General features: G+C 41.4%; 1 protein-coding gene across 4 annotated transcripts in view; it reads left to right on the top strand.

Moving 5' to 3' along the window:
- The window catches only part of sema3d (sema domain, immunoglobulin domain (Ig), short basic domain, secreted, (semaphorin) 3D), a 356,167-nt gene that overhangs the window by 242,694 nt on the left and 94,931 nt on the right, over positions 1-18,542 (top strand). For all 4 annotated transcript variants that reach the window (XM_060842587.1, XM_060842584.1, XM_060842586.1 and 1 more), the window contains exons 9-11: positions 5,023-5,137; positions 7,189-7,258; positions 13,783-13,927. In XM_060842587.1, coding sequence (XP_060698570.1) covers positions 5,023-5,137; positions 7,189-7,258; positions 13,783-13,927 — 330 coding nt within the window. The remainder of the gene's footprint in view (positions 1-5,022; positions 5,138-7,188; positions 7,259-13,782; positions 13,928-18,542) is intronic.

Below are 18,542 nucleotides of genomic sequence, written 5' to 3'. Positions count from 1 at the left end.
TCAGTTTTGGTATTGCTGGGACTGACTTAACAAGAGCTGAGGCCGAATACTAAAATAGAAACCCTGCTGAGCAAAGTTGTTATAGATAGTGTGAAATACACCGTGTACTCACTCTTCTTATTTTATCTTCATCTTAAATGCATTTTTAGGTACATTTTCTATTCTATTTGCCATTGTCCTCACATTAATAGCTTTGGTTTTGAACAAGACAAGTTTGTGAAATGCAATATAACGGAGATCAAGCTGAATTTTCTTCAGGGGGAAATCTAATCAAAACCCGAAGCACAAATCCAACCGAACCAGTTTGGTCAAATTAGAAATTTTCTGTCAAATATTCCGGTAGTGTATAATTTTGAGTTAGTAAGAAATGATTATGAATTAAACTTTTATAGAAGATCCTATCCGTAAGGGCCTAAAGACCGTAGGAACAGGAATAGACCACTCGGCCTCCCGAGTTTGTTCCATCATTCAACAGAATCATGGCTGATCTGACACTCCCCACATCCATGAGATCATAAAATATAAGAGCAGAATTAGGCCATTCAGCCCATTGATTCTTAAATAACTCCACAGAGGCTGGTATCCCGTCACCTTTTACATACACGTGGAAGGTCCTTGATATCAGTCCAGCTCCCTCACAGCCAGCTCTCAGAGTCAGAATGACACTTGTATTTTATCTGTCAGCCAGGACTCCCTGTTTGGACCAGATTAACAGCTTCAATCAGGGAACTCTTATTGTATGAGGTCAACCAGTCAATCAGAACTGATATGTGTCTCAATCCCATTCTCTTACCTTCTCCCCATAAACTTTGATCCCCTTATTAATTAAGAATCTATCTATCTCTGTCTTAAATGCGCTCACTGACTTGGCCTCCACTGGCCACTGCAGTAATGAGTTCCACAGATTCACCACTCTCTGGCTAAAGAAATTCTTTCTCAACACTGTTCTAGAGGGTCGTCCTTCAATCTGAGGCCAAGCTCTCAGGTCCAAGACCCTCCTACTAATGGAAACATCTTCTCTACATCCAATTTCCTGCATTTTCCCGACTGATCAAGGTCAGTCTCAACCTTAAATATACACAGGAACTCTGCTCCCACAGCTCTCTGCAGCAAGGTGTTCCAAAGACTCACACCCGTCTGAGAGAAGAAATCTTATCCAATAACTATCCAAACGAGGTTAATGTGGTTTGAATTGTTATTTTGTTAACGTTGTTAGATCCTTTGTTTTTGGAACAATGAGCAGTCTGTATTGCAATGAGCAGACACCTGGTGACATTCAAGATTCACTCTGATTCCAACTGAAAGACCAAATTGTTAAGCTCCCAGGTGAGCAGGGATGAGCTGGCTTCTCTCCTTCATACATCCACCCCTTCAGTTGGCAGCAACAAGATGAATTTAAAAAGGATCCTTTTCCTCACAGATACCTTCCTCTCAGACTGAAATGAACATATGTTTTAAAATGATCCAATTTAATCAGACTCATGAATGAACCAGTGAATTTATTAATTACTAAATGCGAGAAGGATTCATAATGCAACGCACATCTACACAGGTTAAAGAAAAAAGTTGAGTCCAAAAGGCTTGAAGTTTTAAAAAAAATATATGAAGCAGTCCCTGATTTATTAATGAAATTATTCATAGTTTTTCATTATTTGTGATAATCTTAATAGGTGTCTTAGTTAGATGTAAAACCTATTGCTGTGGAGTCTAGAGTGGTGCTGGAAAAGCACAGCAGGAATGGTTTTTGCTCGAAACATCAATTTTTCTGCTCCTCGGATGCTGCCTGACCTATTGTGCTTTTCCAGCATCACTCTAATCTAAACTCTGGATTCCATCAGCTGTAGTCCTCACTTTTGCCTATTGCTGTGGAGGTGACTTGTAGCCTTGATATTGATAAATACACAGTTGCTTTTTGAGATTCTTGCTTTGTCAGCTCATTCCTCACAGCGCCAGGGACCTGGGCATGATTCCAGCCTCGGGTGACTGTCTGTGTGGAGTTTTCACATTCTCCCCATGTCTGTGTGAGTTTCCTTCGGGTGCTCTGGTTTCCTCCCACAGTCTGAAGATATGCAGGTTAGGGTGGATTGGCCATGCTAAATTGCCCAGAGTGTCCAGGGGTGTGTAGGCTAAATAGATTAGCCATGGGCAATATGAGGTTACAGGGATAGGGCAGGGGTGTGGGTCTGGATAGACGCTCTTCAGAAGGTCAGTGTGGACTTGATGGGCTGAATGGCCTGCTTCCACACTGTAAGGATTCTGTGTTGTCTTGATTCTTTTACTGAGTGGTTTGCAGCACTCAGAGTGACCAAGGCTGCCCTTCCATTGGTTCTGCCAGCTATCTCCATCTAGCTCTCAGAGTATGAAATGGTCTTTACCTTCAACACAGGGGTAACTGGGGAATAGTTCATCAATTTGGATCATCATAGCACAATGACACTCAAATACAGGCTGCTGCACACAAAAACATTTAGTCCCACTAGTCCACTTCAGTGAAGTTGAAACTGGCTTTTAAAACCCTGTCCTCATATATTCTTCAAAGCTCTAGTTGCTGTGGTATACCCTCACTGTGTGGGGAGGGAAATCCAGAATTTTGTCCCACTGACAGTGAAGATTGTTATGAAGAAAATTTGCCACTGAGACATGGAAGGAAATATTAAAACTAAAAGCTTGGTCAAAGAGTTAGGTTTTAAGGAGAATCTTAATGAGAGATGGAGAGGTGGAAAGTTTAAAACAGTGGATTTCAGAGCTTACGGTCAGTGTAACTAGAGATGGAGCTGGGGCCATTGTGGTATGTCACTGGGCTAATAATTCAGAACTGAGGAAACAAATTTGAATCCCATTATGGTAGATAATGATCTGGAATTTTTAAAGAAGTCTATTTGTTACCACAATGATTGCCATAAAACCCATCTGATTCACTAATATCTTTTTGGGATGGAAATCTGCCATCCTTACCTGGTCTGCCCTACATGTGACTCCAGACCCACAGCAAAGTGGGATGGACAAGAAATGCTGCCTAGCCAGAGATGTCTTTATCCTGGGAATGAATAAAAATGATACAGCAGTGGATGGTGGAGCAAGTCAGATGCTGAACAGGCTCAGAGTGGTGGACTGCAGAGTTTGCAAAGGGCTGTAAATTTGCAGAGATCAGGAGAAGTGATACCACGGAGGATGCAAAAACAAAGATCAGAATGGTAAAACTGAGTGGTTGATTAATCAGGTGCTGATGTAGGTCAGGAATCTCGGGGATGACTGGGAAATGGGAATTGGTGAAAGATAGAACAAGGCAACAGAGTTCTGAATGACCTCAATATTATCAAAGTAAGGATGTAGAGAGAATCGCTTCCTGGTGTTATATTTTAGATGGTGTCTGAAGTGTAACAGATGATCAACATTTGGAAAATAAAAGATTGATTTGTGTGTAATAAAGGATCAATGCAGTATATAATGTGACATCTTAAGGAAAAGAATAGACAGTTTCATTGTTTTACAATTTATTTTATGAATGAGGAAGTTTAACTGCCAAAGCAGTACATGTGCAGATTTTCTACAAGAGCTAATTAACCCTTTGACCTCACCAGAAATTTACAGCAAAAGTTTTCAGTGAATCAGTAGTTTTTGGTGAGGTCATCGGTTAATGAGCTAAACATTAATAAACTTTATAAAACACTTGTCTATTAATTTAATCCTTTGATCCCTTTGAGGGCGGTGTGCTCCTTAGAACTTCTGTAATATATATCCTTTCCATTAAAGAATAGCTCTGAAAATGATTTCTGCTGCTTGCTTTTATTGAACATTAAGTAGAATTATATCAATTTAACAAGCTGTAAGGGTTGGTTGCCAAGGCTGTGGGATGCCAATTTTTGTTCCTGTTATACACAGCAAGTCTTCTCAGTCACAGTGTAATAAAGCAATGCCAAGCGAACAGCACACCATCCCCTGGTGGGAACGAAGGAGAGTGATTGCCCTATTTATTCTGACAATGGAGTGAATGATCAAGCTTTGGAAACTTGCCAATTAGTCTCTCAGTCTGCTTTAGAAATGGTAATGGTTTGATTGATGTTTAAATGCAGAGGATAATCCAACTAAACAAACTGCGCCTTGTTGTATAACAGCAACCCTGAGGTAAAGGATCTTCTCTAATTCCCCCATGTGTGTTCGTGGCAACCGCAGGATTGGATCCACTAATTGCTACAGCTGGCAAAACAGGTGCCAACAATACCTCTTGGAGTGGGTTTCTTGTTACATATGAAAATTCTAATCCTTGGTCTGCACATCGAGACTGTGTTGCTGGTCAAAGCACAGCAGGCCAGGCAGCATCTCATTTGCAGCTGTGATCTCCAGCATCTGCAGACCTCACTTTTTACCCTGCACATCGAGACCACCATTCTCCCTTGCACGGGTTTGTTTGGACTCCTCCTCATTAAGTGAAAGATCCCAGCTTGATGAATTTCCGAGTGGGATTCTAACTTTGTGGCATCTGTGCCAATGATTGAAGTGTATGTTTATGATTTCTGAGCCATGTTTACTTGCTCCATTATTTGGAATTGTTTCACTGTAAATATGGGCTCGAAGCCAGAACTGGTTTGATTCCATCTCTATATTGGGTGTTGGAAAGTCTTTTGTTACAAAATTGAGGCCAATACTGTGGGTACTTGAAATAGGAAATAAAAGCATAAAGTACTGGGAAGTGTCGTCAGGTAGAGCAGCATTATGTGAGAGTTACAGTTGTTTCCTCTCTTACATTTGGCAGCAGTCAGTCAAAAAGTTACATTAACCAATTCTCTGAATCAATTTATCTGCCAACTTTCTGAGACATGGGCAGAGTGTTTGACAATTATTGATACTCACGATATTCATTCTCAGTGCATTGTCATCGATGTCTAATTCCAAACTGCGATGAATCTGTACATGCACACAATAGGTGACTTCATGTGAGACAAATTTGATACTATAATTTGAATGCCATAGAGTAGACCAAATCTTTATAAATTTATATTCTTCTATTTTTTTTATCTCCAGAATGATGTTGGAGGACAACGCAGCCTCATCAATAAATGGACAACATTCCTTAAAGCCCGCCTGGTGTGTTCTGTCCCAGGTCCTGATGGGGTTGACACATATTTTGATGAACTGCGTAAGTACAAATTTCACTGCAGAACCTCGTTGGATTTGCTCTCTGCTAACAGTATGGAAATTTAATCAGCGATTTCTTTAAAATACATCACTGGGCTGGTCAAAGTGAAAAGGTGGTCATTAAAGGTTTAACCAGGCATGTGTGGCAGATTTCACAATTGATCTCTTTCTAAATGGTGATGGTTCTGAAAGTTAATATTGAAGATGCATTAAACTCTACCCAATCTGATGATGCTGCACAGTCTTTGGGTGAAGAAGGAGCAGGAGAAAGTGAGGTCTGCAGATGCTGGAGTATCAGAGCTGAAAATGTGTTGCTGGAAAAGCGCAGCAGGTCAGGCAGCATCCAATGAACAGGAAATTCGGGCATAAGCACTTCATCTGGAATCAGGAGCAGTTCAGTACATGATCCCAGACAAGTCGAAAGATATGCAGGTTAGATGGATTAGCCAAGGGAGCTACAGGGTTAGGGGAATAGGGTGGGGATAGTGGAACTTGGTGAAATGGTCTTTGGAAGATCAGTGCAGAGTCAATGGGCCAAATGGCCTGTTTCCACACTGTAGCGATTCAATGATTTTAAGATAGCTGTATCTTCTCTTGATCCTGTGCCTAACCAATCAGTATTACCTGACAAGTTGCTATCATACAGTTAAATACATTGAGTTGTGTAAGACAAGTGCCTCTTCTTTTTGCAGCTCCATGATCATTTACTTGTTATCAATGTTAACAGATAGCGTCTCAGACACAACATAGAAAGGAAGGTTGATGGCAGTACCTTACCCCACACACTCTGGTTGTTTGTGCAGACCCATCTCAGACTCTGTCAAGCCACACAGACAGATTTAAAGAAGCAGTATTTCTCAATGACTCTGATAATTCCAGAAATTATTAGCATTGTAATTTTATGACTGATGGTCTCTCAATTCAAACATAACTGCTGTTCAGTTAGCCTTTCAGGGCTTCCATTATTGGTAGTACAAGATCCTACAAAGCTCCTTCTCCCCCCTTCTCTCCAGCTCTCCTTGGGGTGATGATAGATGTGTTACTCTCATTGTTATGCCTATCTGCTCAACTGATCTTGATGGGGTCAGAATCGGTCAGGTTCAAATTTTAATAAATAAGGTCACAAACTTTTTCCTAGTTAAAAAAAATAACAGACAGGCGACAGAGTTCTGAGCAGTGAACAGATTTCATCAATCTACAGTCCTGGAATGCTCAGTGAATTATTGTCTTGCTGTCAATCTTGTAAAAATAATGATTAGCCACATCACTCCTTCTAAAAAATGTCATTGGAATGTGCAGCATAAATAGATGCAAGCTGTCCAGATTGGGCTAATATACTTCTCTGAGTTAGTACATTTGAAAGCCAATGAGTAACCTGATCGCTATATTCCTAATGCCTTTAGCTGTTAATAAATTCTCCTTTTTTCAGTCTCCTGTGCCTTTTACACCTCGGTGATTATATTGAAGCGCTGAGCAGTGTAACCTGCCTGTTTGGGCAGTGCAAAACCTCTTGTCAGTTTTTGAGGGAGATTTGCCATCTTCTCTTGAGAATGTTTGCACATTCTCCCTGTGTCTGCGTGGGTTTCCTCCGGGTGCTCCGGTTTACTCCCACAGTCCAAGAATGTGCAGGTTAGGTGAATTGGCCATGCTAAATTGTCTGTAGTGTTAGATGAAAGGGTAAATGTAGGGGAATGGGTCTGGGTGGGTTGCGCTTCGGCGGGTCGGTGTGGACTTGTTGGGCCGAAGGGTCTGTTTCCACACTGTAAGTAATCTAAGTAATCTAAGTTCTTGTCACACTCTGTGTTGTGGAATCAGCAGCCTTATGAAAGATTAGCATCTTACAGTAAGAGCATTAGAAGACCAGAAGGTCTGGTCAAAAGGCTTTCTGGAATAGGAGACACAATGGGACAACAATGTCCATTTTTTGTTTGCAAACTGATATATTAATGGATTGATAGAAAAGTGTTTAGAAGCTGCCCATTGGTAAGAGAGAATCTAACACATTTCTGCCATTCAAATTACTAATTTTAATTGCTTCATTATTCTTTGCAGAGGACGTGTTTCTGCTCCATACAAAAGACGAAAGGAATCCCATTGTTTACGGAGTCTTCACGACTACGAGGTAAATATTAATTAATGGCACATAAATTATCTGTCTATATTTTGTAGTCTGGATACATATCTCTAACTTAAATATGTTTTGAGTTGAATAATATTTTCTTAAAAACTGCCAATTTGTTTCTTCTACTGTCAATCTGCCTTATCAAATTATGAAAGAATTTGACATAGTGAATAGTTAAAGCTTGTTTTGATTGGATGGTGGGTTATAAACAAGGTTTTCACCAGAACAATGAAAAGAATGTTGTTAAGTTTTTCTTAAACCACACAGTCACAGTAACATAAATAACCATTTGCCAGGCTTGACTATTGGGTGGATGCTACATTATTTCAGAACACAATTTGGGAAATATTTTGAAAGGAACAATATATAAAGTGATTAGTAAAATGTAGAGAAATGGATTACTGTGTGGTAAGATGGCTGGTGTCCATTGTACTCACTGCAGATGCATCACAAATTTGAAAGCTTCCATAAAATGTTGTCTTAGTCTTCTTTCTGAGGAAAGCCATCCTAGTTTCTCCAATCTATTCTCAGAATTGAAGTGCCTCATTCACTTAAACCTCTTCTGCACTCTCCCAGTGCATTCACATTCTTTATATAGTATGACCACCTTCAAATGTGGGCGGCACGGTGGCACAGTGGTTAGCACTGCTGCCTCACAGCGCCAGAGACCTGGGTTCCCTGTGTCTGCGTGGGTTTCCTCCGGGTGCTCCGGTTTCCTCCCACAGTCCAAAGATGTGCGGGTCAGGTGAATTGGTTATGCTGAATTGCCCGTAGTGTTAGGTAAGGGGTAAATGTAGGGGTATGGGTGGGTTGCGCTTCGGCGGGTCGGTGTGGACTTGTTGGACCGAAGGGCCTGTTTCCATACTGTAAGTCTAATCTAAATCTACGTAATATATGAACTGAGTTCAAACTCACACCTCATACAAGTTTGACATAACATCCCTTGCTCTTGTTCATTATGCCACTATTTTTAAGCCTAAATGCTTTATCTGTTATTAAAATTTTACTCTACCTGACCTATAACATTTAATGATTTATTGTACATTTACACCTGGGTCTCTCTGCTCCTACACACTTTGCAGAACAGACTGCTTTGTTTTATACTGACTCTCTTTGATGTCCCAGTGTTCATCATCTCACAGTTCTCCACAATGAACTACATCTACCCACAATCATACCACTCCACCAATGGGTCAATGTCCTACTGAAGTTCTAGACTGTCCTTTCGAATTCTCCCAAAACATAGAATCATTGAATTATACAGCACGGAAACAGACCCTTTGATCCAAGCACTCCATGCTGACCATAATCCCAAACTAAACTAGCCCTACCTGCCTGCTCCTGGCCCATATCCTTTCAAACATTTCTTATTCATATACCTATCCAAATGTTTTTTAAACATTGTGACTGTACCACATCCACCACTACCTCAGAAATTTCATTCCACACACAAACCACCCTCTGTGTAAAAAAATTACCTCTCGTGTCTTATTTAAATCACTCCACTCACCTTAAAAATGTGCCCCCAAGTATTGAAGTTGGCCATTCTAGGGAAAAAGAAAACTATCTAGATCCCTCATTATTTTATAAACTTCTACAGGTCGTCACTTAACCTCCTACAGTCCAATGATAAAAGTCCCAGCTCCCATGAACAAACTTTGAAACCATCCCTTGTATACCAATTGTTGATGATTTTATGAAAAGCAAAGGTCCCAATTCCAACCCTTGAGGATCTACTAATGACCCCATGACAAAGCTCTCCTAGGTAGCAGTGATTATAATATGATTGAATCTTGCATTTATTTTTGGGGAAAGAAATGTGGCTGCAACACTGGACATTTTTGTTTCAATAAGGGCAATTATGAAAGCACAAGGGCAGAGCTACCATGTGAATTAGTAAACTAGATAAAAGGGTAGGTCAGTAGGTATACAGTGGCAAACATTTAAGAAAGTATTTCAGAATCCATAGAATTGACACATTCCAATTTGCATGTCCAATTTCAGAGGGAGGACCTGTCATCTGTAATTGTTGAAAAATGTTAAAGGTAAAATAAAAATTAAAAAAGCAAGCTTTAATTGCACAATGATGAGTGACAGGCCAGTGACTGGACAGAAAATTAAATTAAGAATGCCTAAAAGTTTAATACAATACGATAAAAGGAAAATTAGTGTGTGAGAGGAAGGTAGCTAGAAACATAAATAATAGATAGTTAGTGTTTCGATTGATATTTAAAAAGAAAGAAGAGGTAGGAAATGATTGTTGGCTCCACAGAAAGTGAGTCTGGGGAATGAGTAATGGAGATTAAGGAAATGTCAGATTGAATCAAAATTTAATATCAGTATTCACTGCAGAGGATACATAGAATGTCCCTGAAATAGCCATAAAATCAGGGAATAGGAGTTACAGAGAAACTCAAGAAAATTACAATCTCCAGGCACTTGATATGGAGTAAATTGTTGGAGCTTTGAGGCTGACAGTGCCCAGGTATCAATAGACTTCAATCCAGAGTCTGAAAGAAATGGCTAATTTGACAATTGCTGAGTTGATTTTAATTTTCCAAAATTGCCTAATAGGGTAAGATTCTGTTAGATTGGAAAATAGCGCATGTAACTCTTTCATTCAAAAAGGGAGCAGGCAAAATGCCAAGAAACTACAGACCAAGTTACCTCAATGTCTTTCAGAGGGAAATGTTAGAAGCTGTTATTAAAGATATTATTAACAGGACACTTTGATGAGAACAAAGTAATCAGGCAGAGTAAGCAATATTTTGTAAATAGGAAATCATGTTTAACTAATTAATTGGAGCTCTCTGAAGAAGTAATGTGTGCTGTGGATAAAAGGGAACAAGTAGACAATCAGAACGTGGATTTCCTGAAGGTAGTCGATAAGGTGCCACACCAAAGATAATTACACGGATAAAAAAGATTGTAGTGCAGGGGTAACAAAATGATATGAATGAAAGACTGACTAGCTGATAGGAAACAGAGAGTTGGCATGACAGGGTTATTTTCTTGTTTTTAAGATGTAAAGAGTGGTGTGCCACAGGGGTCAGTGCTGAGTCTAGGACTGTTTACAATGTGTATAAATGATTTTGATGTACGGTTGCTAAACTTGAGAGAAAAGTACATTGCAAAGAGAATGAAAGGAGGCTACAAAGGGAGATTACCGGGTTAACTGAGTGGGCAAAGATCAAGTAAATGGACTGTACTGTGGGAACATGTTTAATTGTCCATTTTGGCAGGAAGAATAAAAAGAAGCATATTCTCTAAATAGTGAAAAATCACAAGAGCTTTGAGGTGCAGAGGGATCTGGGTGTCTTCATGCATGAATCATAAAAGGCTACAATGTAGTCACAGCAAGTATTTAAGAATAATAGAATTTTATCTTTTACTCCCAGAGGAATTGAATATAAAAATAGGGAGGCTATGCTTCAGTTATACAGGATGTAGACATGATCGTATCTTGAGTACTATATACTCTATTGGTCACTATTTATGGAAGGATTTACTGTTAAATGCACTGGAACTGGCTCAGAGGCTTGCTAGATGAATAACTGGAGGATGTGGGTTGTGATATGAGCAAAGGTTGAAGAAGCTGCAATTGTATCTGCCAAAGTAGAGGATTAGGGGTTTAGATAGGGTTGACAATGAGAACCTTTTTCCAAGTATGGAGTCAGCTATTACGAGGGGGCATAGCTTTAAATTAAGAGGTGGTAGGTATAGGACAGATGTTAGGGGTAATTTCTTTACTCAGCGAGTCGTGAGTTCATGGAATGCCCTGCCAGTAGCAGTGGTGGACTCTCCCTCTTTATGGGCATTTAAATGGGCATTGGATAGACACATGGAGGATAGTGGGCTAGTGTAGGTTAGGTGGGCTTGGATCGGCGCAACATCGAGGGCCAAAGGGCCTGTACTGCGCTGTATTTTTCTATGTTCTATGTTCTCTTATGAGGATTCTAAGTAATGTAGGTGTCAAAAAGATGGTTCTTCTTGTGAGACAATGTAGAACTTAGTTACTGTAGATAATGACTTTTCACCCTTTTAAAACAGAGATGAGAGTTATTTTTTTCACAGATGATCATGAGTCATTGGAACTTCATTTTTCATAAGATAGAAGCTGGGTCTTTGAATATTTTTATGACAGTCAGCTTCTGGATTATCAATGGGGTGAGAGGTTCCTGGAGTAAGCAGGAATGTGGAGTAATTCCATCAGCTATAACCTCATTGAATGTTAGAGCAAGCTGGAAAGACTGAGTGGCTCTCATATGTATCATTGCGTAAAAGGAAAGAATATCACTCTGACATATCATTGAATAAACTGATGTTCTCATTCAAGAATAAGTGTTTAATGGGAAAGGAAAATGCATTCATAATATTTGTACAAAGACAAATAGAAACTACAGTATTATACATCAGTGCTTCAGTACAGTATACTTTTCCTATTCATTTTATGGTTGAAACTGTCAAAAATAAAGGTTTTTATTTTGTTAAGATTATCATGAAACTTTGTGAAGCAAGAGTATTTATATCATCAATTGGTTTGTTTATTTTCTATACCATATATCACTTTGATAAGTTTAGAGAATTACCTTAAATTTGGTTTTCCGGAATTGTTTCCATCATGTTGCACATTGGAGGGTTTATGTTTATGATTCTGTATTCAAGAGGATTTTGTATATTGCCTTGTATCCTCTGGGTATCCAGCCCACACAATGAGATGAAAGTCTCTGTTTCTTTTAACCATCTGTTGAAGTTTAGGATAAATTCCACATCTCAACGTTGATAATCACATAATCAGGTCTCTCACTCACCACTGCTATCGTGATGCTAAACAGAGCGATGGGAAAATCTCACACTGGTGTGCTAATAGGTGCTCTGTTGAGGTTGAGGGTGATGTTGGTTTAGGGAGCAGAGCAAAGGGAGCTTTGCTGTATAACTTAACTACAATATACCTGAAGGGTTTTTGCTGATAACATGAAACACACAAAGTGGAAAGAATGCTCGAATCTTCTTTGGATGAATTTTATAAGAATGTTTTCAATAATTAATTTGCTTTGTAATTTTTGAGTGTGAAAATATTGATATCTGGTTTCATCCCAATTAAAGTGGTGCTCTGTAAAGGTTTATAAATGAATAGTTGGCACAAATCTCCAGTTGAGTCCATGTCTATCACTTCTGCAACGATCACTTCTGTAGTCTATAAGACATTTATTTAACATTGTCACAACATCAAGACACTCTTAGCTATTTTACAGATTTTACAGACAATGAGGTACTTTTTAAAAAATAAATTCAAACCCCTGTTATAATAAGGAAATATACAGCACCAAACTGCTCAGGACAATCCTTCCAAAAGCAACAATATGATGACGACGAGAAAAATCTGGGTTTTTTTAGGGTTAAGAGTCAGGTTATGATGGAGAGATCCCATACTGTTCTTTGAAATTGTGTTATGGCATCATGGTCTCCCACTTGAGAGACTTGGCAAAGCTTTGGCTGAACATCCCCTTTGGTAGTACACTCGAGTATCAGCAGAGATTTCCTTTGTACTCACACTCCAGAGTAAGAATTGAACCTGCACTGCTTGTGGTCAGTAGTAAGAATGCAACCAACTGAGCCACAGCTGACAGTGCCATAAAGCTGCTTCCAAAAATAAATCTCAGTCTCCCCGTGCTGAACTGGCTCCCAAAGTATTCATTTAGAATTGGATCAGGCAGCTTTTCGATGCTCGATTATCCTGCTGAATCAAATGAATTTGGTTAGACAGTACAATCTCTTACACTGGCTGTGGAATCACAGTGTCAGACTAATTGGCAACTGACTGGAACTTGTGCAGCTCCTATTCACAGAGTTTGATCCCCTTCTCAATACCCGTTGATGTAGATGGTACCCAGTGCCGTAATTATACAGAACAAGCACTCTACTCGCAGACACACCATTTCTAACACCAACCTAACCTCTCCCCTGTCATTCTTTAACACAAGAGGGGAGGCAATGGGCTAGTGATATTAATGCATGATTATTAATCCAACGACCTAAGTAATGTTTCTGCTGACCTGGTTTAAATCCTGCCGTAGAAATGATGGAATTTGAATTCAGTAAAAATCATGAATTAAGAAGATAATGATGACCATGAAACTGTTGTCAGTTGTCAGATGAAAACCTGTCTGTGTCACCAATGTGCTTCAGGGAAAGAACCTGCTGTTCTCATCTGATCTGACCCACACTGCACACCAGACCCACAGCAATTTGGGTGACTGCTGAATGTCTTCTGGGAAATTAGGAATGGGCAAGAAATGCTGGCCGAGCCAACTGACACCCACGTCCTGTGATTAAATAAAATAAAAGTGAGCTTTTAACATCTATTTAACATGAACTTTGTTTTCACAACACAGTACCAAGGAACCGATAAAAATGGCGTGTCTGACATTATGTATCGAACAATTTTTTGTTTTATTGACCAAACTAACGATGTAAAACCACAGCATCACTAATCTAAATGTGTCTTGTTTTATTTTACTCAGTTCGATCTTTAAAGGCTCTGCAGTCTGTGTGTACAGCATGGCTGACATCCGTGCCGTGTTTAATGGACCATACGCTCACAAGGAAGGACCTGACCATCGCTGGGTGGAGTATGATGGAAGGATCCCTTACCCACGACCTGGGACAGTGAGTACAGTTTGGAAGCAGTGTTGTGTTTATTTGCAGTGTTAAGGATTGGGTTTGTCACTGTCAGCAGTGACTTCACTGAGAAGGGAGAGTTAGTCTCTTGCTGCTCAAAGCAGTGTGGGAACTGCTGTTTTAACCAATCCCTGTAGGACCACGAGAGGTGAGATAAACTGCACCATCTGCAGTGAATGTATATGTAGAAATAAATCATTTTATTGTTTATTTTCAAGAGGCTTTCTCATAGAATCATCGAGTCATTCAGTAGAGAGTCTGCACCAGCCTATCTACAGTCCTGTAATTAACCTATTTCGAGAAGAGCAATTTTTCACTGTCATTATGGAAAAATAACAATGGGAAGGTAATTTATCTGAATTAATTTCTTTGCTTCAATGACAGGTTTGTCCATTTTATTCATTCAGGGCTTGTGGGCATTGCTGGCTGGGCTAATATTTACTCCTGTTCCTAACTGCCTCTTGAGAAAGTGATAGTGAACTGTGTTCCAAATCACAGTTGACTGGGTCACAATGCCATCACGGAGGCTAATTAACACAAAACCACAGGCTGGTGGTGGGGGGGGAGGGAAGGGGCGGGGAATAGGGTGGCATAGCTAATAATGCCAGGACAAGTGGTCAGGTAAGTTGGCACCAATGAGATATTCAGCCCCTTCCCTCGACATCAGCAATGAAGTCTGGGACATGAAAGTCCTTGGAGAATCTTCCTGGACTGCCACAAATGAGGGCCCTTAATTGGTCACTTAACATCCTCCCCATACCACTGGCCTGTCCAGTGGGTTCCCCCAATCTGCTGAAAGTCACCACTCCCCACTCCTTGCCTCCAACCTCCCTCCCTGAAAGCCCCCCTCACCCGATTTGTAAAAATCTCCTTTCTTCCCATTGCAGTCCTTCACAGTGGCACAGCCCTGGCTCCCAGGTTCCTGGGAGCTGCCAGCCTCTGATTGACGGGCACTTTCTGACAGGGGCACAGCTCAGTGTCAGTGCCCAGACAAGTCAAGCTGTTAAGTTGCTGAGTGGAATTTGATCTGGCAGGTTTTCCCACTGGTAGAGACTCAGGTTAGACACCCTGTAAACACTTGGCCACACACTGAGTGTGTGCAGCGGTGAATCACAGCCCACACTGCTGTGGTTTTCTCCTCTAATTGACACAGGTCCACCAATCGCCCACCGAGGATCATGGTCCAGCTCATTCTGCACTGCAGCAAGCACCAACTGTGCTGGTAAATTCAAAAGCTGATCAGCAACATTGTGTACTTTTAGAGCAATATACCCTGTCATTCAGAAGTGGAATAAATGATTGCAAGTATTGGAAGTCTCCTCAAAATGAGTTTAATTGCTACAGCAATGTATTGATGCTGATTAATTAATATTAATTTATTAATCTTTCCTCTGCTTTTTTTCATTCTTTCTTCATTACTGTCTGGTCTCTCTTTCAAATTTATAGCAGGCTGAATGTAGGGTGGAGACATTTAGTTTTTGTGCCATTATAAAGACAGTTTCCATCACATTGTCTTCCATAAAGTGCAGAAGACTGGCTGTGGGTCAATTTTGATGGACAGATTTTATTTGGGACGAATCTTGAGTCAATATGTTGGCATTTAGCTTGCTTTATGAGGGCAAGAATTATTGCAGATCTGTTACATAATACATGTTTTGATCTGTCTTGAAAATTTGATGTGCTTTGGTAAGATTTCCTGAATTCAAGAGCCTCTGCAAATGTTTATTGACATTCTTTAAAGTTGTTTCATTTTGGAGAAATGTCAGATTGGAAATGAGATTCTCTCCCACTGTCGTGAAAACAATTTGTCAAAGTTATTTTTCCCGGAACAGCAGTACTCGATCTGTGAAGAATTTATGTAATGTTTGATATTAATGCAGCAGCTGTTACACCAGGTGAATAATCGGTGACATATTTTACCTCTCTGTTATGGTTTTCTTTAACCACTCTTAAGGGAATTGTAAAACGTGTTCGATTTGTGGCTGATTGTTTTATAATTAAAAATTAATGAATCTACAGTTTAACAGGGGTTGGACAAATATCTTGGGAAAGGGCATACCTGAGCACACCTGCAGTTAATAACACAACACAACATTCACACTCCCAGGACACTTCCTCTCCTCCTGCCTTTTGAGCAAATGTTTGATTTCTTCCAAAGGACCATCAGCACTTGATGTGTTTGACTAGTTAGCCATTTCCTCTCCCTCTCACTGCATGTTACAAAGTGAATCCAATAATTGACAGTAAACCTTTTGTTTGGGTTTTCCTGAAATAAAACTTATTTTCCCCAGGATATTCAATAAACTGTTCTACTGTCACGATGGTTTAGTAGTTTGCCACACCTACCTCTACACCGCTGAAGCCAGGCGCCAACTCGCAGACACCCCCTTCTACTGCCCCTTCGACCATGACCTCACCTCCTATCACCAAACCATCATCTCCCAGACCATCCACAACCTCATCACCTCAGAGAAACTCTCATCCACAGCCTCCAACCTCGTAGTCCAGGAACTCCACACTGCTTGATTCTACCCCCTACCCAAAATTCACTAACCTGACTTCCCCGGTCAACCCATTGTATCAGCCTGCTCCTGCCCCACCGAAAGTATCTCTGCGTACCTTGACACCGCCCTGTTCCCCTTGGTCCAGGAACTCCCCACCTACGTTCAGGATACCACCCACATCCTTCACCACCTCCACGATTTTCTTTTCCCCGGCCCCCAATACCTCATCTTCACCATGGACATCCCGTCCCTGTACACACCATGGACATCCCGTCCCTGTACACACCATGCAAAGGCCTCCAGACCTCCGTTTCTTCCTCTCCCATCGGCCTGACCAGTACCCTTCCACTGAAACTCTCATTCATATGGCTGAACTGGTCCTCACCCTCAATAATTTCTCCTTTGAATCCTCCCACTTCCTTCAGACCAAAGGGGTTGCCATGGGAACCCACATGGATTCCCGCCAATCCTGTCTCTTCATTGGCTATATGGAGAAGTCCACCTTCCAGAGTTACACCGGCACCATTCCCCACTTTTTCCCCCGCTACATCAATGACTGTATCGGCAACGCCTCATGCTCCCACGAGGAGGTTGAACAGTTCATCAACTTTACCAACACCTTCCACTCCAACCTTAAGTTCATCTCGGACACCTCCCTCCTCTTCTTGTACCTCTCCATTTCCATTAACGGTGACCGACTCAACATGGACATCAACTACAAATCCACCGACTCCCGTAGCTAACTGGACTGTCACCTCTCACTCTGCCTCCTGTAAAAACACTTTGGCTTATTCCCAATTCCTCTGCCTTCACCACATCTGCTCCCAGGACAACATGTCCCACTCCAGAACATTCCAGATGGCCTCCTTCTTCAAAGACCGCAAGTTCTCCTCCCTTAAGGTCAACAATGCCCTCCAGTGTATCTCCTCCTCTTCCCACATCTCCGCCCTTGCACCCCACCCCTCCAACTGCAACAAGAACACAACACCCCTGCTCCTCACCTTCCACCCCATGAATCTCTGCATACATCGCATCATCCTCTGCCATTTCCGCCACCTACAAATAGACCCCACCATTTGGGATATATTTCCCTCCCCACCCCTATCTGCATTTCATAAAGGCCATTCCCTCCACAACTCCCTCGTCAGGTCCATGCCCCCCACCATCCCACCCTCCCCTCCTGGCGCTGTCCCCTGCCACCACAGGAATTGCAAAGCCTGTGCCCCCACCTCCTCCCACACCTCCATCCAAGGCCCCACAGGAGCCTTCCATATCCATCAAAGATTTAACTGCATTTCCACATGTCATTTACCGTATTCTTTGCTCCCGGTGTGGTCTCCTCTACACTAGTGAGACAGGATGCCTATTGTAGAATGATTCAGAGGAAATCTCCAGGACTCATGCATGAAACAGCCCCACTGCCCCGTGGCTGAACTCTTCAACTCCCCCTCCCACTCTGGCAAGGACATGCAGGTGCTGGGCCTCCTCCATTGCCACACTCTAGCTCCCCCCACACCTGGAGGAAGAATACTTCATCTTCCACCTTGGGACCCTCCAACCACACGGGATCAATCGATTTAACCAGTTTCCCCATTTCCCCCACCCCCACCTTATCCCAGATCTAACCTTTCAACTGAGCACTGACTCTTGGCCTGTCCTACCTGTCCATCTTCCTTCCCACCTATCTGCTCCACCCTCCTCTCTAACCTATCACCATTACCCCCACCTCCATCTACCTATTGCATTCTCTGCTTACTACCCCACCAAAACCACCCCCTTCCCATTTATCTCTCAGCCCCCTTGGCCCATAAGCCTTATTCCTGATGAAGAACCTATGTTCGAAACATCTATTCTCCCGCTCCTCAGATGCTGCCTTTTCCAGCACCATTCTCTTGACTCTGATCTCCAGCATCTGCTGTCCTCACTTTCTTCCAGCCTATTTTAAATGCCTATGTCAGGTGTAATTGTGATAGTAACAGTCTGAAGTGATACTGGGTCACATAAAATTAAAAGATACAGGCATTATAGTCCAACCAGTCCAGGAGGCTGTTTTCTCATTAAAGAGAGATGATTGTAGCAGGTTTAACCTAAGGATCACC

The sequence above is a fragment of the Hemiscyllium ocellatum genome, chromosome 23 (genome assembly GCF_020745735.1).
Source record: "Hemiscyllium ocellatum isolate sHemOce1 chromosome 23, sHemOce1.pat.X.cur, whole genome shotgun sequence".
NCBI lineage: Eukaryota > Metazoa > Chordata > Chondrichthyes > Orectolobiformes > Hemiscylliidae > Hemiscyllium > Hemiscyllium ocellatum.
The sequence above is the reverse complement of the archived record's forward strand: the minus strand, read 5'-3'. Positions and strand labels throughout refer to the sequence as shown.